The following is a 26,745-nucleotide window of genomic DNA, read 5'->3' on the forward strand; positions in this document are numbered from 1 at the left end:
GGTGTGGGGATACTCACGAGCCCCCGGCTGAGCGTCGCTGTGTCGGAGTTGACCCCAGGGAGCGAGAGGGTCGCCTCGATGCGACTGCGAGTCACAGAGAGGAGGTCTCTGACTGCTGTGTGTGCCTTTGCACCCAACGTCAGTTAGGAGTACCCGGCCTTCTTGGAGTCTCTGGGCGGTGCCCTGGAAAGGGTGCCGACTGGGGACTCCATAGTTCTTCTGGGTGACTTCAACGCTCATATGGGCAATGGAGAAACCTGGAGGGGTGTGACTGGGAGGAATGGCCTGCCCGATCTAAACAGCCGAGGGGAGGAAGGGGTCTGGTTTGGCGGCGTGCGCAGTGATGCGGGAGTTGCATGGGACTGTCGTGGTGAAGAAGGAGCTGAGCTGGAAACGAAGCTCTCGATTTACCAGTCCATCTATGTTCCAGTCCTCGTCTATGGTCATGAGCTCTGGGTAGTGACCGAAAGAATGAGATCGCGGATACAAGCAGCCGAGATGAGCTTCCTCCGGAGCGTGGGAGGACTCAGCCTTAGAGATAAGGTGAGGAGCTGGGACGTCGGGAAGGGCTCGGAGTAGTCGCTGCTCCTTCGAGTCGAAAGGGGCCAGTTGAGGTGGTTCGGGCATCTGATCAGTATGCCTCCTGGGCGCCTCCCGCCGGAGGTGATCCGGGCACGTCCTACTGGTAGGAGGCCCCGGAGCAGACACAGAACACGCTGGAGGGTTTACATATCTCGTCTGGCCTGGGAACGCCTCGGGGTCCCTCAGGAGGAACTGAAAAACGTTGCTGGAGGGAGGGACGCCTGGAGTGCTCTGCTTAGCCTGTTGCCCCATGACCGGCCTCCGATAAGCGGACGAAAATGGATGGATGGATGGATGGAAAATGCTCTAACACAGGGATGCTCAACCTGTGGCCTGTGGGCCAAAATCTGGCCCCTGATAGGGTGCTGGGTGTCCCCCCCCAAACATTTTTCACAATTCACACAATAAAAATGAAGTGACTGACACTGTGAATAGTTTTTGTACTTTTAGTATCCATATGGTGTCGAAGTGCACTAAACAGCATCAAAATAGAGCTTGTAGATCAAAAAAAGTGTCAGTGGAGGAAAAAAGGGGAAGTGGACTCAGTTTTTCCTGATATGCAAACGATTTCTGGATAAACAAAGATGAGGTACTGTCAGCCCTTTACATGAACATAACCAGCTCTTTGATCAGCTGCAGGTCAGCCGCCGCCGAGTCACGCCAAGGCTGCTAAGCTCCGCCTGCTGCCACAGACATGCATGTCTGTGTGTGTGTGTGTGTGTGCGCGCACGCACACACACACACACACACACACACACACACACCGTTTCCTCGTGCTGCGTTCAGGTGCCCTCCACAAGCTATTGGACTCTTTGAAGCCTGAGCAAAATTAGCTACCTACCCTGCCTATTAGTTACTACCCTGCACACTTTTTTCTTTTACACAAATTGTTATGGTTTAAAAGAGTTGAAATTATGCTACAGAATTATTATAATTATTATAACCATTTAAGCACTTTTTGAAGGCTTTCTTGTTATTTATTATTTTTATTTTCCGGTGTTAAAAAATAAATAAATGAAGAATTTCTTGCTAATTTGGTAATTTATTATTTGGTTGCTCATTCCCCTTTTTTAAAGAAATGAAGTAAATTTGCTCAGGTTTCTAACAGTTGAAATTACATAATGATTATAATTTATAAGCACTTTTATTTCTTTTTTTACTCTTATTTTCTGGTAATTTTGTACTATTTTTAAAGAATTTTTGCTAATTTCCGGTAAGTTCTTCTTTGGTTTATAATTGCCTTTTAAAATGTTTTTTTTTTAAGAGATCAAGCCGATTTGCTCAGGTTTAAAGGGTTAAACTCAAGTGTAAGTTAAAGGCGTGCACATGTAACGTTTGTAAACGGTTTATTGTTGAACGCAGCTTTAATTACTGATTGAAAAAAAGCAGAAAATAATGTGTCGATCAAAGCTTTCTGGTGACTGCTAGATAATGCACTCATTAACTTACATCCTGGTTCGGTGTCCTTCGTTTGTTTGGTGGATTTTTTAAGGTTTTACTCATTCACTTCATTAACGGTGTTTAAAAACCCGGGTTGTTCTTGAACGCAGCTCACGTTCTCGTCAGCACACCGGAGGGCGCATGCGCACATCAGTCACTTCCTGACAGCTAACACAACACAAGCAGGGACTCACCTGAGCTCGTGCTTTTCCTCCACCTCTTAGAGGTTTTGGGGGATTTTCTGTGTCCGTGCTCACCTGCGGCTCGCTCCCGGGGCTCCTCGTGTCCCTCCATGCGCGCTCCCGTGTGCGTGTCGCTGTTCGTGTGGCTGCTGAGCGATGCGGCGGCGCGCGAGTTCACAGAGGAGGACATGGCTGCTGTCAGGTAACAGAGACACCGACGCACACCTGCGGGACACGAGACCGCAGGGACAGCACACTGAGGACACTCCTCTGCACATTAACCCTTTAAAGTTTAGCTGTGCTGAGTTCACGAGCGTCTAAAGCCCTGAAACCTAAAAAAAGGGTTTAATTTATTTTGAAAAAAGAAAAAAGGCAACGAGCAACTTTGAAAGAAATGTCCCACAACTGGCAAATAAATAAATAAAATAAGAATAAAAGTATAAGGTGATAAGAAAATCATCTGAAAATTAGCTGGGGCACAATTTCTTGCTAATTTTGGGGTAATTTCTTTGGTTGCAGTGTCTTCTTAAGAACTGACGCCGGTTTGCTCAGCTTTCAAAGGGTTAAACTAAAGTGTCAGGTAAAGGCTGCACATCTAAGGTTTATAAAGGGATTGTTGTTGAACGCAGCTTTAATTTCTGATTAAAAACCATTAAAAAAGCAAAAAACAATGTCTTGATTTCAAGTGTCTAAACTTCTGAAATGTAAGAAAACAGGTTTGATTTATTTTGAAAAATGAGCAACTCATGAAAAAGGTGACACGAAAATGAGCTTGGAGGGTAATATATGACATTATCAAAAAAAATGAGAAAAATGTCCAGAAAACTTACTTTATAAATCCAGTTAATATATATTAAGATTTATTCTGCAGAATGAAATGTGTGTGTGTGTTTTTTTTTTAAACTCGTTCTTAAGGTAATTTTAGTGGGGTTTTTTTTAATTAAAACTTTTCTCTTTTGTTGCATACTTTCAGGTAATGTTCTTGTAACTTTTTGTAAATTTCCTGCTAATGTTTTGGCCATTCCTTTTTGGGGGCAATGTGCAGCTTTACAAGAAATTACCCAAAATTATCTGTTAAGGAATTAGTAAAAAAAGAAAAGAAAAAAGGTTAAAAAAAAAAAAACCCAAGGAAATGGCTTAAAAAATGTTCTAAACTGTAAATGTAATAAACTAATTATTATTATTATTAATAATAATACTATTTTTTTTCTTTTTAAAATAATTTTCATTTAATTTTCTTGTCAGCCTTTACAAATTTCTTGCAGTTTGCAGGTCGTCTGTTGCCAAGTTGCTTTTTGCCTTTTTACCCACATTTTTCCAAAGAAGTCAAACCAGCTTTCTGCTCAGCTGTCGAAGGGTTAACCAGCATCCTCTCTGTCATCTGCTCCGTCTTTCAGGCAGCGCATCAAAGCCATGTTCTACCACGCCTACAACAGTTACCTCGACAACGCCTTCCCCTACGACGAGCTCCGCCCCCTCACCTGTGATGGACAGGACACCTGGGGCAGGTGAGGTGACATCATCGTGTTTCGGCTCAGCACATTAAAAAAAAAAAAAAAAAAAAGGAAAGGAAAATGCTTTGTGATGATTTATGGAAATCACAGATTGACTATTTTTTTTAAATAATGAAAGAGTGTTTTTTTTAAACTTTTACTTTAAATGACTTAAATTCTTCTGACACAAGAAAACTACATTTGATTTTATTTTTGCATTTTGATTTTTTTTTAATTTCCAAATGTAAATTCTATAATTTACAAACGAGTTAACTGAATTTTTATTTGTAATGTCTAAACACTTAAATGAAGAATCACAACATTTTTTATTAATTTAAAATGTAGAATGGTTATCTTTTAAAATTAAAATTAATTTTTCCCATTTTTAACACATGTATTTCTGTTTTTGAATATTAAAGTTTATTTTCTCTTAACCCTTTAAAATCTGGATCATCATCAGTTTTCTTGTGCAGGACTCAGACTCCCATCACATAGGTTTGATTTATTTAAAAAAAAAAAAGGAAAAAGGCAACGAGCAAATTATCACACTGTCTTTTTTAAATGTTGGTTTTTTTTTTTTTTTTTGCACATTTTCAGGTAATTTCTTAAAACGTTTTATTTATACTTATTTATTTATTTTACATATTTTTGGGTAAAATTTTGTTTAGTTGTTGTTGCCTCCTCCCCATGTTTTTGAAAGTAATCAGTTTGCTCAGGTTTCAAAGGGTTAACTTGCTTGTTCTACAGTGTGTAAACGTACTGTAAATTCTGGATTTGTGTAACGGTAAAATCTTCGTTAGAGAGTAATTAAATGTCTCTCCTCCGTCTCTTGTGGACAGTTTCTCGCTCACTCTGATCGATGCTCTCGACACTCTGCTGGTAAGACCTGACGAAGATTTCGGTCAAACATTAATAAAAATCAGTTTCAGAATGATTTCACATGACCTGTTTATCTTACATTTATTTTTCTTTATTTGCTTCACGGTTAAAATCTCCGATCACGTCTGATTATCGGAGCCGTGCTGCGTTCAGGTGTCACGGTAAATCTCTCTGCAGGTTTTGGGGAATCACACCGAGTTTCAGCGCGTGGCGTCGCTGCTCCAGGACACGGTGGACTTTGACATCGACGTCAACGCCTCCGTGTTCGAAACCAACATCAGAGGTACGGAGGACGAGCCGGCTCAGGTTTTCGTTTATGATGTTCAGCGAGGCCTGACAGATGTCGTGATGTTTTTCGGCTATTTCACGATGGGAGAGATACTGAGAGACAGAAGCCAACACGGCCGGGGCAGCTTTATCATCGACTGCTGTTCCGCTTTTGGCTTTATTTGTTGATTTTTAAGGAAGACATGGCAAAACTGTGTGTGTGTGTGTGTCTGTCTCTATCTCTCTCTCTCTGTGTGTGTGTGTGTATGTCTCTCTCTCTCTCTCTCTCTCTCTCTCTCTCTCTCTCTCTCTCTCTCTCTCTCTGTGTGTGTGTGTGTGTGTGTGTGTGTGTGTGTGTGTGTGTGTGTGTAGTTGTGGGTGGTCTGCTGTCGGCTCACCTGTTGGCAGGTCGAGCAGGGATGGAGCTGGAGCCCGGCTGGCCGTGTTCAGGGCCGCTGCTGAGGATGGCCGAGGACGCCGCCAGGAAACTGCTGCCTGGTATGAAAACACACACACACACCCACACACGCACGCACATGCAAAACACACACACACACACGTGCACATGCAAAACACACACACGCACATGCACAACACGCACACGCACACACGCACTCTCTCTCTCACACACACACACACACACACACTCTCTCTCTCACACACACACACACACACACACTCTCACACACACACACACACACACACTCTCTCTCTCTCACACACACACACACACTCTCTCTCACACACACACACACACACACTCTCTCTCTCACACACACACACACACACACTCTCTCTCACACACACACACACACACACACTCTCTCTCTCACACACACACACACACACACACACACTCTCTCTCACACACACACACACACACACACACACTCTCTCTCTCACACACACACACACACACACACTCTCTCTCTCACACACACACACACACACACACTCTCTCTCTCACACACACACACACACACACACACACACACACACACACACACACACACACACACACTCTCTCTCACACACACACACACACACACTCTCTCTCTCACACACACACACACACACACTCTCTCTCTCACACACAGACACACACACACACTCTCTCTCACACACGCACACACACACACTCTCTCACACACACACACACACACACACTCTCTCTCTCACACACACACACACACACACTCTCTCACACACACACACACACACACTCTCTCACACACACACACACACACACACACACACTCACACACACACACACACACACTCTCTCTCTCACACACACGCACACACACACTCTCTCTCACACACACGTACACACACACACTCTCTCACACACACACACACACACACTCTCTCTCTCTCACACACACACACACACACTCTCTCTCTCACACACACACACACACACACACTCTCTCTCTCACACACACGCACACACACACACACTCTCTCTCTCTCACACACACGTACACACACACACTCTCACACACACACACACACACTCTCTCTCTCACACACACACACACACTCTCTCTCTCACACACACACACACACACTCTCTCTCTCTCACACACACGCACACACACTCTCTCTCTCTCTCTCACACACACACACACACACACACACCTATTCGCTCACGTTTCAGAGGTGCAGCTGCTTGTGAAGGCAGAAAGAAAACGGATGTCGGTCCAGGTTTGAAAGGGTTAAACTCTCACGCGTCAAAACTAAATCTTTTCTTCTGAGTTAAATTAAATGGACTAAATTTTCTAAATATTCTTTAGTTTAATTAATGAGTTACTCTAAAAGGACGCACTAATTAAAGATGGAAATAACGGTTTGTTGTATGCACGATTTCAGCGTTCCAGACTCCCTCCGGCATGCCGTACGGCACCGTCAACCTGCTGCACGGCGTCAGTCCCACCGAAACACCCGTCACGTGCACCGCCGGCGTGGGAACCTTCATCCTGGAGTTCGCCGCGCTGAGTCGACTAACGGGAGACGCCGCGTTTGAGAACGCGGCCCGCCAGGCCCTGAGAGCCCTGTGGAAGACCAGATCCGACATCGGACTGGTAACTCGTCCACCCGTCCGTCTGCTCGTAGATCAGTAACCGTGGAAACGTCTGTAATAAAAAATACTGTAAAAATGTAAAACTCTATCATCTTTGTCCCCCTCTCTCGGGACACCCGTGTGTCTCTTGTTCCTGTCCGTCCATCTGTCCGTCCAGGTGGGTAACCACATCGACATCCTGTCTAAGAAGTGGGTGGCTCAGGACGCCGGCATCGGAGCGGGGGTGGACTCGTACTTCGAGTATCTGGTGAAAGGAGCCGTCATGCTGCAGGACGAGGAGCTGCTCAACATGTTCCTCGGTAACACGGGTGTCCCCGCCACAGAGCCTCTGAGCAAGGCAGCACACAGTCCAACCCGTCTGTCCAACCCGTCTGTCCAACCCATCTGTCCAACCCTGTCTGTCAAACCCGTCTGTCCAACCCATCTGTCCAACCCATCTGTCCAACCCTGTCTGTCAAACCCGTCTGTCCAACCCATCTGTCCAACCCATCTGTCCAACCCATCTGTCCAACCCATCTGTCAAACCCGTCTGTCCAACCCGCCTGTCCAACCCGTCTGTCCAACCCGTCTGTGACGCTTGATACACAACTCTACCGTATTGACTCAAATATAGGACAACCCTGACTATAGGACAATTTTCTGAGGACCAAATCTTTTTTTTAAAATAAATAAAATAATTAAATTATAAATTATAAAACACATTAAAAACAACAAGGGGGTCCAGACATCTGTACTAGTCCACAAAAGACATTTCAGGTTACTGGTTTTAGGCGCCACCTGTTGGTGTGGACGTGTATTGACGTTTGAAAGTCTAGACCCCCAAAATAGGAAAGAAAGAAACGTCCTATATTCAGGTCAATACGGTAATCCTGATTCACATCTGGACCCTCAGAGTACGACAGAGCCATTCAGAACTACACCCGCTTTGACGACTGGTACCTGTGGGTCCAGATGCACAAAGGAACCGTGTCCATGCCCGTGTTCCAGTCTCTGGAGGCCTTCTGGCCCGGCCTGCAGGTACAAACACCCTAAAACTCACACAGTCCGACTGAAGGCTGCAGACGAATGTAAACACGCGTCTGTTTTTCAGGACTCTCGTACGGATAAAGACTAGTTCTGTGTGGATGTCTTTCAGTCTCTGCTGGGGGACCTGGACAGCGCAGTGAGGACTTTCCAGAACTATTACTCAGTGTGGAGACAGTTCGGAGGTCTGCCCGAGTTTTACAGCATCCCTCAGGGTTACACTGTGGACAAGAGAGAGGGCTACCCTCTGAGACCAGGTCAGTCCAAAGACCACACGGAGACCAGAGTCCAGCAGATCAGGACGCAGAGACAGACAGAGACAGACAGAGACAGAATGACAATATTCAGTTCAGGACTGTTGGTCAGATGATTCATCACATAAAGAAATGAAACTTGTGCTCTGTTTGGGGGACAGAGACCCATATAGGTCTAAGATTTTAGGGCATTTAGAGGGTTTAGTACATTTACAGGATTTGAGAACGTTTTTTCAGATTAAAGGACATTTCTACGATTTGAGGTCGCTTCTTAGATGTCAAGATTTTTCTATAATTTTAGGACAGTCCTCAGATCTTAAGACAGTTCTAGGATTTAAGGACGTCAAGGATTTTAGTACATTTCCAGGATTTTTGGACGTTTTTTGGATTTGGGGTTATTTCTTTTTTAAACTAGATTTTAGTTAGTGGATTTTAGGACATTTCTACGATTTGAGGTCGCTTCTCGGATTGTAGGATGTTTTTTTAGATTTTAGGGCAGTTCTAGGATTTTTGGACATTTCTCTGATTTTAGGTGATTTTGGCATTTCAGAACGTTTCAAAAATTTTAGGACGTTTCTCTGATTTTAGGATGTTTCTAGGATCTAAATACGTTCAGAGGATTTTTGGAAATTTTTAGGGTTTTAGTAGCTTTTCTAGGATTTTAGTACTTTTTCAGGATTTATGAGGGTTTTTGGATTTTAGGATGTTTTCTAGCATTTCAATTAAGTCAATTACAACACAGCTGAAGCAGAGTGTGTGTGTGTGTGTGTGTGTGTGTGTGTGTGTGTGTGTGTGTGTGTGTGTGTGTGTGTGTGTGTGTGTTCGTTCCAGAGTTGATAGAGAGCGCCATGTACCTGTTCAGGGCCACAGGTGACCACACCTACCTCCAGCTGGGCCTCGATGCTCTGGAGTCCATCGAGAAGATCACCAAGACGCCGTGCGGATACGCCAGCGTAAGATCCACCTGTCTGAGTCTGAAACGTTTTTAGAGCAAAGAGAGCAAACTTTAGTCTGACGCCGGTGTGGCCGTAAAAATAAGAGCTCACCCACAGCGTGTCGGTCTTAAAGGGACAGTGCAGATTTTTTGCTAAATAATCGACTGCTGCAAACGGGTCGGCAACAAAATGCATTTTAGCCGCCTTAAAAAGTCCCCCCTAAAAATATCAGTTTAAGTGTACGCTATACTGAGAGTACTTTTACTGCAGTACCTTCCTGTCACAGCGCTCCCTTCAACTGAGAGGAACATTTTAGCTCGCTCAACATTTCTGGGATTTTAGGATGTTTCTCAGATTTTAGGACGAATGGTTGGGGGGCCACCCGGCCCCCTGCTGGGGACCAGATTTGGCTGGTGGGTCTTAAATTAAGTATCACTGTGAGTTACGTGTTTTAAATAAATGCATAAATATACAATCGATCATAAATTGTTTATTTTTAAATGTATCTACATAAAACTTGTGATTATTTTAACAGAATGAAAAAAAATCAATATTAATAATCGTTAAAAGACGAAATAATTAAAACGCCTGCAGAATTAAAGTTCGACGCTTCAATCGAATTTTGTGTCTGCAGGTGAAAGACCTGCGAGACCACCAGCTGGACAACAGGATGGAGTCCTTCTTCCTGGCCGAGACCATCAAGTACCTCTACCTGCTCTTTGACCCCTCCCACTTCCTGCACGGCGGGGGGGCGGAGGGGGACGGCTCCTGGGAGGAGGGGGCGAGGGGGCAGTGCGTTTTAGGGGCGGGGGGGTTCATCTTCAACACCGAGGCTCACCCTCTCGACCCAGCGGCGCTCTACTGCTGCAGCCGCCACGCCCAGGACCGCCAGGAGCTCCGGGACATCCTGCTCAGCCTATCGCAGCCCGCAGAGAAGCCCGGCAGCCAATCAAAGCCGCCCGCCAAACAGCCAGAAGGTCCGCCCCCCGGCCAATCAGAAAGCATCGCTCTGAAACCAGGTGAGAAGAAGACGCCGCCCCCGCTGTCCTGTCCCGTCCAGCCGTTCAGCGCTCGACTGTCCATCCTGGGACAGGTTTTCACCGACAGCACCTGACGCTCACCTGGACCACGTGACCTGCGACCCTGATGTCATCAGTCTGCTTTTTTCTCTCTGACTTTTGTCTTTGCTGTCATGTTTTTACAAAACATCAACGTTCAGGAAAATAAAACTTTTTTAACGTCACGCCGCAGGAGAATTACAACGAAGAGTTAAAAGGATCCAAATTCTGAACCAGTTTAAGTCCAATTCACACAAACCTGATCGAGCACCGTCCAAAAACACGCTTTACACGAGTGAACGCAGAACTCTGAGGCCGAACCGACTCTTTAATTTAACTGAAGGTGAAATATGTTTGTATTTATTAGAAATGTTGAGTGTTTTTTATGTGTTTCGGACCGTGTGGATGTTGTCTTCACACCGACGGCTGCAGAAAAGTCGAACGTGTGACAGATTTTTATAAAGTCTGAAGTAGATTAATCTGCAGTTTCGCCCACTTTTTTTTATTTGCTTGTGAAAATCATGAGATTCAGTCGAAAGCTTAGAATGAACATTTATGCTCGTTTATGCTGAATTTAACCCTTTGAAACATTGGCAGAAAGCAACTTAAATAATAAAATAAATAATAATAAAAAATTAAAAAAAACACTGAAGATACAAGATGATTATCTGAAAAAAAAGGGAACAAAAAACAAGAAAATCTCAGTGCTCATTGCGTTTCTCCTCACGTTTAAGACGAAAAGAAATCGATCTGCTGAGGGTTCAAAGGTCACGTGTGAAAGGCGTCAGCACAAACAACGATGTGGATCCAGGTTTTAAAAGGTTAAAATGACGTATATGTACATATACGCACAGAGAGGTGCAGACCTGTACGAGCATCTGCAGGTGTGTAACTGTCCAGAGCTGCCAGCAGGAGGCGCCATATTAACTCTTTATCCATCAGCCGGGACCTTCAGAGACAGAATTTGGGGGATTTCGAGATGCAGAACAAGATAAAACATATATTTTTATTGATACGTTTTTCATGTGCATAAAAGATGTGCATGAAATATATATTATGTTGACACTTTTTTCATATGCAGGACCGGATAGCTGTCAGCGTGTCCTCTGACAAAATCACCCAAAATCTGCAGCTTTTTACCAGCAGCAGAGAATTCGTGTATCCAAGAGACGAGTAATCGCGGAGGAGTGTAACTAAGTACATTTAAACAAGTACTGTACTTAAGTATTTTAGGCACCTGTACTTGAGTATTTTCTTTTCAAGCCACTTTATACTACTATTTATACTACTCTGAACTACTTCTAGGGTTTTAGGACATTTTCATGATTTTTGGACATTTCTAGGATTTTAGAACATTTTTTGATTTTATGACATTTTTAGGACATTGGGACGTTTTTAGGATTTTAGGACTTTTTATGATTTTTGGACATTTTTATGATTTTAGTAAATTTTCATGATTTTTGGACATTTCTAGGATTTTAGGACATTTTCATAATTTTTGGACATTTCTAGGATTTTAGAACATTTTTTTTGATTTTAGGACATTAGGGCATTTTTTTTATGATTTTAGGACTTTTTGTGATTTTAGTACATTTTTATGATTTTTGGACATTTCTAGGATTTTAAAACCTTTTTTTTTATTTTAGGACATTTTTAGAATATAAGGACATTTTTTAAATTTTAGGACATTTCTATGATTTTGGGACATCAGTGTCTTATCTGTGTCCTCTGTCAGGGGTGTGGGGGATCCTCCTCTGGCTCTTTTTTGATCAACAGGCTCTATTTTGATGCTGTTTTATGTACTCTGGTACTTTATGGATACCAGTACAAAAACAATTCCCAGGGTCAGTTACTTTATTTGTACTGTGAATTATATAAAAAAAGACCATGATGCACTGCTGCAGCTTAAAGCACCCAACAGGAAATTAAGGAGTTAAACGAGAACACCCTGAAACATCTGCAGCAGGAAAACGAGACATTAATGCAGCAGGAAGATTCATTTACGGAGACGCAGACTTTAACTCACTCCGGCTCTGTTTGTCATTTAGCGGCTGCAGAAATCCCCTCCTCCGTCATTCAGGGTGGGACTCCTCTCTCCTCCCTCCCTCCTCAGCGACCTCATCTTTTCTCCCCTCTCCTCCTGTTCTCTCCATCTCTCCCCCTCCTCCTCCTCTCTGGGTGGGGTTCGTCTCTTTTATTTGACCTTTTCATTGCTCCTCCATCACTCGTCCTCCTCCCCTCAATTCTCCTTCCTCTCTTAAAAATCTCCTTTTCCTCCCTTCCTCATTCTTCTCGTGCTCGACTTTTATTTAAATTCTTTTTTTTACTCTATTGTCCTCATCTTCCTTTTCTCATTCCCCTCTTTTATTTGCCTCGTCCCAAATTTCTGCCCCTCTTTCTCTTCCTTTGCATATCTTTTGCCTCCGTACTCTCCCTCAGAATCAAACTCCATATTTGGCTTTTTTCCATCTTTACCTTCAAACTTCTCCCTCTTTCTTTATTTTACCCTCCACCGAGTCCTCGTCCACTTTCTCCTCGTCACGTTTTCACACCTCTAACCTCCTAATTTCTCTCTTCTTTCCTTCCTCTGCTCCATGACTCAACTTACCTCCTCTCCTTAAAAAAGGAGGTTTTAAGGTTTGAATTATAAATAATTCAAATTGAATGAATTATAATTAATTAATTATAATAATTAATTCAAACCAATCTGCTCTGGTTTTAAAGGGTTAAATAGTGTAAAAGGTGTCTGAACGCAGCACGAGGTAAGTGATGTCGATTCAGGTTTCTAAGTGACTGAGACTCTCTCAGTGCCATTCCCTCCTCGGCTGCGTCTCACCTCCTTTCCTCCCTCCTCGGCTGCGTCTCACCTCCTTTCCTCCCTCCTCGGCTGCGTCTCACCTCCTTTCTTCCCTTCCTCAGCTGTATTTCACTTCCTTTTCCTCCCTCCTCAGCTGTGTCTCACCTTTCTTTTTCTCCTTGGCTGTGTCTCACCACCTTCCCTCCCTCCTCGGCTGCGTCTCACTTCCTTTCCTCCCTCCTCGTCTGTGTCTCACCACCTTCCCTCCCTCCTCGGCTGTGTCTCACTTTCTTCCCTCCCTCCTCGGCTGTGTCTCACCTCCTTTCCTCCCTCCTCGGCTGTGTCTCACCTCCTTTCCTCCCTCCTCGGCTGTGTCTCACCTCCTTTCCTCCCTCCTCGGCTGTGTCTCACCTCCTGTCGTCCCTCCTCGGCTGTGTCTCACATCCTGTCGTCCCTCCTCGGCTGTGTCTCACCTCCTTTCCTCCCCCCTCGGCTGTGTCCCACCTCCCTCAGCCCCCTCCCGTCCTCTCAGGGTGTGTCTCTGGATCTGTCCGTATTGATGACTGCATCGTGACTAAGTGCTGAGTGTATTGTTGAGCTGAGTCCAGGCGCGTCTTTAAAACAGATTAGATAGCTCTCACTGCTCCATCTCTCCGCTCTGCTGGAACTCTGATCCGCTTTATCGTATTCAAACCTCACTTTACTTTTATTTTCTACGAAATATTTAGACGGATATTTTAACTCTAACTTTCACTTCACGTTGTTCTTGTTCACACACTTCCTACATTTCAGCTGCTTTCTTTTCCTCCGACAGTTTTCACTTTTTATCTCTGGTGACGCTTCGACTGCTTTCAGCACTCTCAGCCGCCATCACCTCTCACGTTCTAGCACTCAAACAGTAATTCGTGTTTCAGTGGTGGATGCAGATATTTAAAAGGATAGTTGTGGATTTTTGAGGGGCTGAATGAAACACTGTCACGCCCGTCATGCCTTAGCGGAGCGCAATGATGCCGCCGTCATTGGTTTCTGTGGTAAAGTGCAGGGCCGGTACAAAAGGGGCGCTCCCAGCTTCCAGAAACAGACGGGGCTCACACCTCACAGGGGTTAATATCAAAACATATTTTAACCCGTTTTGATATCAGCTCCTCTGTACAGCAGAGTAACGCTGAGCTGCGGTGTGAACACCAGCTACTGTGTGTAACGATAGTAATTATAAAAATAATGCTCTGGAGACTTTTACCTAGTTTGCTAAATCTCGAATAATCCTTACCCCCTTTTTAAAAACTACTTTTAGGGTTATTTCTTCTCACATTATACTAATATCTAACAATTTATGGGACATTTCAGTTAGTCTTTCTTCCTCATGTTTTCAACAGAAAAATAAGGTTTCAAAAGGTTAAAAAAGCTCATGAACACATAACACGAGTACTGGTGTTGGTCCTGGTTTCAAAGGGTTAATCTGCAGCTTCTGTACAGTATTTCACAGCAATAAAGACATTTTGCATGTTTCCACCTGCAGCTTTCAGCACGTTCTCGGCTGTATCCTGCGTTCTTTTCGTGTTCTTGTATTTCTCAGCTCTGTGAAACACTCTGCAAACATACATTTTTTGGAAAGTGTTGTTCAAACGAAGCCTGCAGTCGCGCCTGTTGGCTCGCGAGGGGAACGTGGTGATGCAATCTGCCTCAGCTGCTCTGCTTCCTGCAGGAGTGAAGTCAGTCAGAGGGGATTTACTGCAGCTCAGCTTTTACTCTGCTTTTATCCCCGATGAAAGACACTTTTACGTTTCTTAAGACGACTTTAGAGCTCAGTTTGAAGCAGGCGTGAGTGACACCTGCTGCAGACTCGCCCTCTGAGCCGCGTTACAGCTGCAGGTGCTTCAATCTTCTTCTTTTTTTAAGTGCATTTTTAAGCCAGGCTAGCATTTCCCCCTGCTTCCAGTGTTTATGCTAAGCTAGGCTAACCACACCCTGATCAAGCTCCATATTTAACCCCTTGGGTCCCACTTTAAAATCACACACTCGTATCGCTCTGTGCACAAAATGCGCTTTTCAAAATCAAGCTTTAAAAAACAATTAACATTAATATTATTTTCTACTTTATTGAGTTGTTATTTAACCAACATCAGTCCAAATCATGAATATCAAAATGAAAAAAATTAATTAAATGCCAGGTTTTGTCATGATGCCATCCTAGTTTTGTATAACAACACAAAAAATGAATATTTTCTACATACTGCACGCTAAGATTTTTTTTATAACAGCCCGGGATAGGACAATGATTTGCACCGACACTGCTTTTTAAAACAATATTTTCTGTGCAGCGTCAAACACTCAGACTTAGACCGCTCTGCACACAGATCATTAACAGGGTTGGTCAAAATGCCCCTGAGATTTTAGATTTTAGATCATTTTCCACGTATACTACATGCTAAATGTATATATGTGCTGGTGATGTCAGTCTGGGATATGATTAACAGCATCGACTGTGAAAGTGCACCGAGTGGAAATCGCATGCATTTATGCCACATATGGTCAACACTATACATGGGCAATATGCACACATTGTTTTGATACTAAATTGGTTGAAAACTGGTGAAATGTCCCTTTAATGAGACTGAAATCAAACTCTAGTTTTCCGGAGTATTTCCCCAAAAATGTGTAACTCTGAGAAGTTAGGAAGAAGACAGACATGTTGAGTGAAATGTCTCAGAAACCCGTTCGGTGAAATAACGGCTTTCACCAAATGTATCGAAGACTTTTTAAAATCTTCTGACGTCTTTACAGTTAGATCATTTATTTCGACACTTTCCCAGACGGGAGGAGCTTCCGTTCTGCGCGTCTGTGTCGCTTTTAATTAACTGTGGTGCGGGAGCTTCGGTCCCCGTGAGATTTTCTCCTCCCAGCTGGTCCTCAGAGTCACGACTCCGAGGAGATTTCCAGAAGGAGAAACTGCAGCCTCACGTCCAGAGAGGATTCAGAGAGGAGCTGAGACTTTCACGTTTAATGTCCTGATGACTGCTGTGTCCCCTCAACAAGAAAATCTACAGCAGGGACACTCAACCTGCTTTACTAGGGGGCCACTCCTGCTAAATGGCATGGGGCCAGGGGCCAGTCACGGCAGCCCCAAAAATGTTCCTAAGATTTTATGACATTTCTAAAATTTAAGGACATTTCTACGATTTTAGGACATTTTTAGAATTTTAAGACGTTTCAAGGTTTTTCGGATGCTTTACGATTTTTAGAAAGGTTCTTTTTATGATTTTAGGATTGTTTTTTAGGATTTTAGGACATTTCTAATATTTCAGGACATTTATTTGAGTCTAGGACATTTCTTGGATTGTAGGACGTTTAGGATTGTAGAACATTTCTAGGATTTTAGGACATTTCTAAAATTTCAGGAGATTTCTAGAATTTCGGGAAGATTTTCAGATTTGGGACATTTCTAGGATTTTAGGTCATGTCTTGGATTTGAGGATGTTTCTATGATTTTAGGACATTTCTATGATTTGGGGACATTTCTAGGATTTTAGGACAGGGGTTAGACTTTTAAGTCTAAAGACATTAAACATGTGAACACACACCAGTCGTGCTGTCATCTGTGCAGGAGTTGTTATTCCTCGTCGTCCCTGTGGTGGGCGCTCTGGACTCCTCTGGACTCCTCAGCGAGCTGCAGGTGGACCACTGCAGAAGAAGAAAGCAGATGAATGTGACTTTTCTTGTGTTTCTGACCTTGTTAACATGCCCATCTGGTGTTTTTCAAATGCTTCATGACGAATCTTCAGTGAAAACGCAGGAATGACGTTTTCCTGCAGGCGGACGTGCAGGTTAGCGTCACTCTGGTTCCCTCGTCAAAAAGCCTGTGGGATGTTTCCATTGGATTTAGGATTAATGCAGAAAATAAGCTACATTCATGATACTTACATGTTTTGTTCAGCATGATAATCTTTTTAAAGCCTAAATGAATCACTAGAAGTAAAAATGTTGGGCTGTAAACGTACTACACATTGGTCACATGACTTAACGTCGCCACCGCAACGAGGCCGTGAAGTCGCGTTCGGCATGATGATGTTCTGTAGTCTCATTCAGCCACTCGTTAGTGACCTCCTTATTTAAGAGTTCACAGTTGGGTATTTACTGACGTATTTTATGTTGTAAAACGAAACGTGAAAGTCTCTTCAGCTTAAATTAACCTCAGAACTTATTTCAGACATCTAACCACAAACACACTGAAAAAAGCTCATTAACTTTAAGACGAGCGGACCGGAGCTGCTGAAAAGCTCACTCATTTCCTCGTACCTGGGGCAGTCTATCAGCAGTCAGGCCGAGCGTTTCCGCCGTGAAGCTGCAGCGTAGCCTACAAATGAGTCTGAAAAACACGAGAGACACGGATTCAGACTCTCAGAGTCCGTTACATCACACATGAGCAGCAAATAACGCCGCAGCTGAACGAGCGCCGTCAGGGAAGAAGTCGTGTTTTCACGACTTCTTCCACTCACTTTGACTCAAAGTTGCTGGAGATGGTGATCGAGAACGAGGTTTATTTAAAAACAGCAGCACATTAACACGTGTGAGATAACGTGTGTTTACATGATGTTCGAAAAAGTTGAATTATTGTGTTCAAGTTCAACTAAAACCGGACTTTTAAAACATGTTCGCCTGACTGAAATCAGAACGGATCGAGTTTCTCCAAGTTGGACTGAAACACCGAGATAATGTGATCTAAAGTCGAGTTATTCCACCTCAGCCAGACTTTAACTGGACTCTGCGTTCTGAACGTCACACTGGCCTCCCTCAGTGATTAGGGTTAGGGACTGTCTGTTATTTATGAGGGAGGACGGGCTGCTGCAAAACAGGTCAGGCATTAAAAAACGTAAGGGACACACAACTGGAAAAGCTCTTTTTTTTTAAATTTTATTTTCCATAAAAAAGTCACCCCCGATAAATAAAGAACAGTCCCTAAACACCGGCTCAGAAGCTAAGTGATGTCCTGCTGTTTTGACATCCGAACGTCTTCAAATCCCCGTCAATAAGCGCTGTCTTAAAGCGTCCGTCTTACGCTCCAGTCTGCCCTTAAAAAACACTAAAACCAGTAAAACCAGAGTCCCCCTCACAAACCAGTGAATCCCATTAGATTAGTAAAGTAGTGAAGACCAGTGGAACCAGTAGCCAGCTAGACCAATGAAACCAGTGAGAATACTGGCACAACTGAGACCAGTTAAAACCAATGAGACCACTGAAGCCAGTAAGACCAGTGAACCCATTAAAACCACTTTAACCCAGTAAGACCACAGATACACATCCGAGCTGTGACAACTACCCACTGAGACCCCCAGTGAAACCCCAGTGAAACCAGTACCCTCAGGCCTCTGAGTACTGGGCGAGGTTCTTCGGACTGGTGAGCGTTCAGAGTCGGCTGCGAAGGTTTGACATCGTCTCCGAGGAGAGGTCAACTTCCTGTACCCATGACATCATCACCGAGCACGTGAAGTGCAGACAGGTCCGAGAACAGATGATGGTGGTGATAATGGGACGTGCACACACACACACACACACACACACACACACACACACACGCTCTACACTATATGCTGGTCTGCTCAGATGTTGCATAATGTTAGCATTTGGCTCGAGGTCCCCAAACTAATCATACTCTGAAGAGGGTCCACACCCTTCACACACACACACACACACACACACACACACACACACACACACACACTCATCTGTTAGCCATTAGCAGCCAGTCAATGACAACACACTCACATGGGCTGGGCTCAGTGCACTCACACACAATCACATACTATTCATATGATGTATGGATCTGCGTGTGTGTGTGTGTGTGTGTGTGTGCGTGTGTGTGTGCAGCTGTGAGGTATGGAGGCTTTACCGCTCGGCCCAGTTCAGCATCACTCCCAGTATGTGACTGGAGGGGAATTCCAGTTGAGTCTCCTCCCTCTCCTCTGCACATTATTTCATCTGTCCTTCTTTTACGTCTTCTCTCCCTCGTCTCGTGTCGTTTGTTTCCGTGGAAACCACTCTCCTGTCCGGTTTTATTTCCTGTCTCACTCTCTCCTGATGTTCAGCGTTCCCTCATCATTAACTCATAAAGACTCGATCTGGACGAGCCTTAAATTTGTCCTCTCAGAGGATCAGTGACGGCCCTCTTGTCCAGGTGGGACATACTGTCCCTCCTGAGTGGTCTCCTTCCAGTTGTCCAGAACACATCCACATGGAGACGTCTTGATTAGCTGCTGTCTCCGTTCGTCATGGAGATCCACACCTCGTCCCTGAGATCTGTGTCCGCAGAATCAGTGACTCCTTTAAGATCACTTCTTAAAATCCCATTTTTACAGACTCGCCTGTACGTGACGTCGTCTCTTAACTGTCTTTTTTTATTCTGTCTTTTAATTTTAGCTTCTAATTTATATTAGAAGCAGACGCAGACGCAGAAGGACACCTGCAGCGCAACATGTAGATGCAGAAGGACACCTGGAGCGTAACATGTAGACGCAGAAGGACACCTGGAGCGTAACATGTAGACGCAGAGTGACACCTGGAGCGTAACATGCAGACGCAGAAGGACACCTGGAGCGTAACATGTAGACGCAGAGTGACACCTGGAGCGTAACATGCAGACGCAGAAGGTCACCTGTAGAGTAACGTATAGACACTGAAGGACACCTGTAGAGTAACGTATAGACACTGAAGGACACCTGTAGAGTAACGTATAGACACTGAAGGACACCTGTAGAGTAACGTATAGACACTGAAGGATACTGAGAGCGTAAGGTGTAGACGCTGAAGTCCACTGACAGAGCGGCAGCATGAGATGACTTGTGTTTGTTGTCTGAACTCAGACTGACTCAAGTGAACTCGCTTCTTTTCATGTCCACTCGAGTCTCTACCTTACTGCACCTGCAGCACCTCTAACAAAGGCGCTGCTTCAGTCTGATGAATCACATTTCGGCAGTTTTCCTTCACCTGCTCTCCTGCATCCACATGAAACTGCAGAGGAGAAACCAGACTGAGGAGCGTCACACTGAAAAGGAGAAACTCAGCTCAGATTTGACCGTAAAGTTCTTTCCTGCTGATTCAGTCGGAGCGTTATCACAGCCGCTCTGCAGAGACACGTCTCGCGTCTCTCAGGACGACGGCCCGTCTCACGGACGGGGCCGCGAGCATCGGAGCATGAGCAAACTTGTGTTTGGCTCGTCTCCACCTTCCAGCTGGAGCCCACTGACTCCACCCTGCGAGTCTCACATATCTGCAGAGGAGATCTGACAGGATGTGATTCACTGTGTCGTTCGTCTTGTCTCATCGTTTGTTCTCCGATAGTTATCTTTAAAAAAAAAAGCTGTCTTCACTGTAAGAGACCTCTCATTGTCTTTTAATAAAGCTCCATATCTCAAACACAGCCTTTTTGGCTGGAACGTGTTACATCGGGGACACTTAACGTGATTTTTCAGGGGGCCAATTACAGCAGCCCCATTCATGTTTGTAGGATTTTAGGAGATTTTTTTAGATTTCAAGACATTTCTAAGATTTCAGGACATTTCTCTGATTGTAGAAGGTTATAGGATTTTAGGATGTTTCTGATTTTGAAAGTTTTTAGGATTTAAGGATATTTGTTACATTTTAAGACATTTTCAGGATTTGAGGACGTTTCTCAGAATTCAGACCATTTTTAGTATTTCAGGATGTTTTTAGTATTTTAGAAAGTTTTTACGATTTTAGGACATTTCTCACATTTTAATGCAATTTAGGATTTATGGATTTCAAGAATTTTAGGACATTTCTTGGATTTTACAACGCCTCTCACGCCATTTTTAAGATTTAAGACCATTTTAAGATTTTAGGAGGTTTTAAGGATTTTAGGACACATTTAAGACTTAACGATATTTTTAGGATTTTACAGCCTTTCTAGGATTTTACAGTTCCAGAATTTTAGGACAATGCTAGGATTTTAGGACATTTTTAGGATTTTAGGACATTTCTAAGGCTTTAGAACATTAGGGTCCTAGCTAGGACCTCTGTTGGCGGTGTGGGGCATCCACTTTTTTTGTTTTACCAATCTCTATTTTGATGCTGTTTTATGCACTAGCTTACCAAATGCAAACTAATATTGCAAAAACAATTACCAGTGAGAATCACATTATTTTGATTCATTATTATTATTATTGTATTTTTTTTTTTTTTACACAAAGTAACTTTTTTTAATAATGTTTTTAAATTTCAAATGTTAAGAGCCAGGAACCAAATGAGCAAGTTTAACACTTCTGATTTTAGACATCTTAATTCAGTTTTAATCTTTTGACAAAATCATATACAGTATTACTTTCAAAAATATACGTTTAGTTTTAGTAATTTGAGTCAAGTTTCCATCTAATTTGTGTACAAATTTTTAACCAAATTTCCAGAAAACCAACAGAAATTGTTGTTAGTTAACGTGTTGTTAGTGAATTTTCCGGTCGCTGCCATTAAACCTCAGCAGGAGAAGAAGAGATCGTTAAAAATGCTCCAGTCAAAGCAAATTCTTTAGACAACAGGAAACACTTTCTAATCAGAGAGGCTCATTAAAAACAGGTGAATGGAAACTAACTTTCTGTATTGCTCATTTTCATCTTTCATCTACTCAGACTCGCCTCATGCAAGGCCGTACACCTGCGGGCACAATCAGGTCCTCCGGAGGCTGGTTTCAGGTCTCCAGATCAAACATGGTGAGAAAACCTCCTTCAGCTCGAGAGAAAACAACCTTCTGAAGGCCGCAACATTCAACCACGAAGGACAACCTGTTGGCATGACGCATTGTTTAACTGCACGTCATGTGTTCTGTGATGCTGCATTCATGGTATACTGGGTTTATCATAATTAGGAGTTTCCACTTAATTACAAAAATATTCCCATTAACAGCCGAAGTCGTAATTTAAACAAGTAAAACTCTGATAGATCCAGCTGTGAGCTCAAAACACGGACGCCTCGCAGCCTCTTTGATGTAATGAAACTCAGATCTAATGGATTCAGTCTTATAATGCCAATGCAAAGAGTTTTCAACCCTCACACGACAAACACATTCCTCAGTGTGTGTGTGTGTGTGTGTGTGTGTGTGTGTGTGTGTGTGTGTCACAATGAGGTCAGGACACACATGTGCCGTGTTTCCCTGCAGACTGACAACATGAGGTCGGTGTTACGGAGCAAATGGTGACCCAAAGGATTCAGTTTCATACATTCACCCTCTCTGCTTCCTCACACACACACACACACACACACACACACACACACACACACACAGTGAGGAATGTGTTGTACAGTGAAATGTGAGCCTGTGGGTACAGCTGGGTGTGTGTTATGATGTGATGTACTTGGCTGAGAGAATGAAAACAGCTTTAAGCGAGCGCTTGCAAGGCTCTAATTGCATCTGTGCCACACACACACACACACACACACACACACACACACACACACGTCAAGGTAAAGACTTGAAATGTCTTTAGATGACAAATGAGGTTTGTAAATGAGTGAAATTTTGTTTAAATGCTACTGCACAGTGACACCAGCATCATCCCTGCACATACACACGTCCAACACGTGTACTCAGCAGCTGACACAGAGGACACGTTAGAGACACGTCAGTTTCAGGTGACCAGAACAGCTCTACTTAAAACGGAAAAGTCTTTCCTTCACGTGTTATATTAAAAATCTGTGTTCATATGATAACACTGTGAGAATGATCTTCGTGTACACGGATCAGCAAAAACAACCAAAAACACTGTAGTGAGCACGCCAGGCCAGTCGCTGGCAGTGTAACTTTATAATGAAACACCATAGAAGAAGGGCTTGAATCCCCGACAGAAGGGGTTAAATAAAACTGGATATTGACACACACCTGATAAACTTCTGGAGCTAACTCCATTTTTGACTTCCCGGCTCGTAAAGGTCGATGATGTCAGGACGACCTGCAGGACGCTGAGCAGCAAACATCTGCAGGTCCGAGTTCACTGAAGCTGAACTTTGCAGTTTCACTTTGCCTTCGACGTGTTTTCATCTTAAGTCGTCACATGTTGCCGTGCGACATGTCTATTGGACATGTCTATGGGACACTATTGGACATGTCAGGGCTGTTGGACATGCAATTTGCCCAAGTAACTCTTATAAACACACGGAAAGCTCAAAAATGAAACCAGTAAGCACACTGAAGTGATTTATTCAAACATTTGTATGGAGTTTATTCTGGTCCACACTTGTTAGTGTTTGGTCGACTTCAGAGGTCTAAGCAGTGCAGCAGAAAACCAGAAGACCTTCTCTAATCAGATCTGTAAGACTGTCATTCATTCACTCATTCTCTAATGCGGGGGCCTGGAGCCAATCCCAGCTGTCACTGAGCGGAAGGCGGCGTCACCCTGGACAGGACGCCTGACCATCGCAGGGCCGACACGTATGGACAGACAACCTTTCACGCTCACAGTCACACACAGAGCAATTTAGAGTCACCAATCAACCTGAGCTGCAGGTCTTTGGACTGTGGGAGGAAGCCGGAGACCTGGAGAGAACCCACGCAGACACGGGGAGAACACGCAAACTCCGCACAGAAGGGCCCCGCCCGGACCGAACCCCATTCCAACCGGGTTTTGAACCAGGGACCCTCTTGCTGTGAGGCAACAGTGCTAACCACGACGCCACCGTGCCGCCCAATTAAAAGGCAAAAACGCTAAAAAAAAAGTTGGATTTTAGTTCTGGTTTCTGTTCATGCAGACTTTCAACACACAACCCAAAAAGAGTAAACATGAGTATGCCAAAAAATAAATAAATGAAAAAAGGGCCGTCAGTGTGCACAAGGCCAGAGAGTCTGTGTTTATCTACAGCCTGCCGGGCCGCCTGCCGTCTTTCAGCAGTGAAACTCTCCTCAGAGTCAGAGAACGAGGTTTCACACACTGTTCGACCGACACTTTGTGTGAAGGACGCCTTCAGACTGACAGGTGATGCAGCTGTGATGCAGCTGTGCAGCCGCCATCAGGATCTGACGTCACGTCTCGTGACGCCTGAGAAAAGACGTCTGATTTCACTTAACTTTCCTTTGCTGAGATGTGAGGGAAACGTGGCTGCAGACACATCTCTGACAACACATTTCCAGGACTTTTCCAGGACTTAAAGGCAGATTTTAAAGACCAGACATTCTCTGAAACAACCACTGATACTCCTCATCAGTTTTGATTTGGTTTGTTTTTTGGCTTTGGGGGAGGGGCATACTACCTTAAATGTCTGTATGCTGTATTTATTTTACTGCCAAAACGTGCTTCCAAACATCAGACCTGCAGGTTTTTCCCAGTTTTAAAGGCAAAACATTGGCAATTTTTGTCGAATTTCTGGGGATTTAAAAAAAAGACCTTTTTTTTCTTTTTTCTTTGAATATTTTTGGCAATTATAAAGAAGACAAAACATTTTTACAGAGATTTTTTTTCTTTCAGACTTTTGTCTTTTACTTTTTTAGCAGTTTTTTTTGTTAGTGATTTTTTTTATCTTTCAAAATTTTTCTTTTTTTTCACTTTCCAAAATGACACAATTTTTCACAGCCAGAAACACTGAAAAACTGACATTATAGATTTTCAAATTTCTGACAGTCCTCCAACACATCATGTGCTATTGTACAGGTTTTTGAACCAGATTTCCATGACTTTTCCAAAACTTTCAGGATATATTTAGTTTTATAAAACTTTTCCAGGAGGGGAAATTGCTATTTGCAAATTCCATGACTTTGTTATGTTTTTCATGACCGTAAAAACTCTGTAAAGTCTGTCAGTTTGAAAAGGTGAAAGTACTTTTTGATGTTCAGTCTTTGTCAGCTGTTTACCAGCAGACATGTTCGCTGCCTCCCTCCGATGTGTCCCAAAGTGTCACTGGGCCTCTTTGTCCCACTTCGCTGTCCCCTGAGCCCAGTTTGTGTTTGTTGGGAACTGGTTACTTACAGCTGGGACTCCTCCCGCTCCATCATGTGCTTTCCTCCTCATTGATCACAGATTTCAGACTTCAGGGTTTCTTCTGCTGGCGTGTTGCTCTTTACTGGTTGCCGGGTGACGACGACAATAAGAGAGAGAGCTACAAAACAAAAAGAGGCGTCTTTGAAAGTTCATCTTCAGTTATTTGAAAAATAATCTTAATTTGAGGTCCACCGTTGTGTCGCAGCGACACTTGACGAGTATTTTAGCTTCTTCTTGTAGGAGAATTTTCTCCGTTGCCGTCATGGCGTCGTGACGTTTGTCTGAATTTGACTTTTCCAGAGCTTTCACTACATCTCACAGTCTTCAGCAAAAATGTCTCTAAGTTCTTCTTGACGGCTGACGGCACATTTTCCAGGACTTTTCCAGGACTTTTCCATGACTTTGAGGCAAATTCTAAAGACCATGCATTCTCCGAAACGACCATCGATACTCCGGTTTTTTTTTTCATTTCGATATTATAGCTTTATATATGAAAAACAAAAACTAAAAATATTGAATTCACAACAGACTTAGAACTGGATATTTAAAGACTAACTAAGGGACTGTTTGTTATTTATAAGAGGGGAGCGGGGTGTGGCATTTTTTAGCACTATTGAGGAACTTTTTTGTTTAATTTTGTCTTAGTGGGCAGGACATAACTTTATTTTACTGACAATTTTTAAAGAACCATATTTTCTTTGAAAACAATATTGAATTAAATGTTTATTTTCTTAAAAAGAAAATTGGCAAATTTTAAAGAAAACATGTTGGTGATTTCTTTTTTTTTCCTTAAAAGGTTCACGAAATTTGGCCATTTTCTTTCTTTCTTTTTTTTTTTGGTGATTTTTAAAGAAAAAGAAAAGAAACAAAAAAAAATCCCAAATTTTTCTCTCTAAAAGTTTCTGTTAAAACAAGTTTGCCTCTGTCTCTATTTGCGAGGTCCTTGACCTTTTTTAAGACTCTTCTTCACTGACTGAATTATTTCTAAACTCACCTTTGTCTCACTCACCTCACCTCCTGCAGTGACATCACATCCTCTCGTGCACCAGGTACCAAAAATCACAAAAACACACCTGCGAGTGAGCGTCAGAGAACCGTTACTGAAACAGAAGAACGAAGCGAGTGAAGTCACATTTTCCACGTCTGAAAAGCGTTTGGATGGAGGACAGCCACAGAAACAGATTAATCATTGTCTTATTGACAGACTGTTAATTTAAAGGTTTTTGTGTCGTTTTTTACCTCGTATTGTCAGCAGCTTCATTAAAGAGGTTTCCACTGCTGCGCAGATGATCTCTTAATAAAACTGCAGCAGAAAGACACAAATACTTTGAGAAAACACAGAAAAAGGACTGTGGCCTTCGCTGTTACCTGACCGGCCCAGCTGTAAATCCGGCTCTGATTGGATGAACACCTGGGTCAAATCCCGCCCTCTCATTGGTTAGTTGTGAGCGTGATGACGTCGTGCAGCTGGTATGAAAAAAAAATCAGTAAATCTTTGAGTAAACATTAAAAACATTTGCAGTGATTCAGCCAGCTCTTCCCACAACAGAGAAAGTACCAGAATCAGCCGCTCTGTGACTCACAGTGTGTGTGTGTGTGTGTGTGTGTGTGTGTGTGTGTGTGAGTGTGTGTGTGAGTGTGTGTGAGTGTGTGTGTGTGTGTGTGTGTGTGTGAGTGTGTGTGTGTGTGTGTGAGTGTGTGTGTGTGTGTGTGTGTGTGTGTGTGTGTGTGTGTGTGTGTGTGTGTGTGTGTGTGTGTGTGTGTGTGTGTGTGTGTGTGT

The 26,745-nt window shown here is 43.4% G+C and overlaps 3 protein-coding genes across 13 annotated transcripts in view; 1 reads left to right on the forward strand and 2 right to left on the reverse strand.

Moving 5' to 3' along the window:
* Window positions 1–5,371, reverse strand: part of LOC148188624 (macrophage mannose receptor 1-like) — an 18,176-nt gene extending 12,805 nt beyond the window's left edge. For both annotated transcript variants that reach the window (XR_015777362.1, XM_088081643.1), the window contains exon 1: window positions 5,242–5,371. The gene's annotated coding sequence lies outside the window, so the exon portion shown is untranslated. The remainder of the gene's footprint in view (window positions 1–5,241) is intronic.
* Window positions 2,184–10,675, forward strand: edem2 (ER degradation enhancer, mannosidase alpha-like 2). Its single transcript, XM_088081606.1, has 11 exons — window positions 2,184–2,406; window positions 3,602–3,712; window positions 4,537–4,576; window positions 4,754–4,859; window positions 5,216–5,341; window positions 6,716–6,927; window positions 7,084–7,225; window positions 7,819–7,943; window positions 8,062–8,206; window positions 9,035–9,156; window positions 9,773–10,675. The coding sequence occupies exons 1-11, from the start codon at window positions 2,315–2,317 to the stop codon at window positions 10,250–10,252; spliced, it is 1,701 nt and encodes a 566-aa protein (XP_087937732.1). The 5' UTR covers window positions 2,184–2,314; the 3' UTR covers window positions 10,253–10,675.
* Window positions 9,088–26,745, reverse strand: part of LOC121947550 (uncharacterized) — a 20,097-nt gene continuing 2,439 nt past the window's right edge. Inside the window, exons 2-7 of one of the 10 annotated variants that reach the window (XR_015777365.1) lie at window positions 26,377–26,432; window positions 26,205–26,268; window positions 25,975–26,065; window positions 24,954–25,083; window positions 17,290–17,359; window positions 15,067–16,674 (exon numbers count right to left, since the gene is read on the reverse strand). Coding sequence is in view for 4 of the 10 variants with exons in the window: in XM_088081671.1 (XP_087937797.1) it covers window positions 9,128–9,177; window positions 16,575–16,674; window positions 25,975–26,038; window positions 26,205–26,268; window positions 26,377–26,432 (334 nt within the window). In the remaining 6 variants the exon portion in view is untranslated. The other 9 variants (XM_088081671.1, XM_088081673.1, XR_015777368.1 and 6 more) reach the window with 9 other exon arrangements.

Source organism: Plectropomus leopardus, chromosome 9 (assembly GCF_026936395.1).
Source record: "Plectropomus leopardus strain MGB_pleo_1.0 chromosome 9, ASM2693639v1, whole genome shotgun sequence".
Lineage (NCBI taxonomy): Eukaryota > Metazoa > Chordata > Actinopteri > Perciformes > Serranidae > Plectropomus > Plectropomus leopardus.

Coding starts and splice junctions, on each gene's coding strand:
- edem2 (XM_088081606.1), top strand. CDS start 2,315: ATGCGCGCTCCCGTGTGCGTGTCGCTGTTCGTGTGGCTGCTGAGCGAT. Junction 4,860..5,215: donor GTTCGAAACCAACATCAGAG/GTACGGAGGACG, acceptor GTGTGTGTGTAG/TTGTGGGTGGTCTGCTGTCG. Junction 6,928..7,083: donor CCAGATCCGACATCGGACTG/GTAACTCGTCCA, acceptor CTGTCCGTCCAG/GTGGGTAACCACATCGACAT.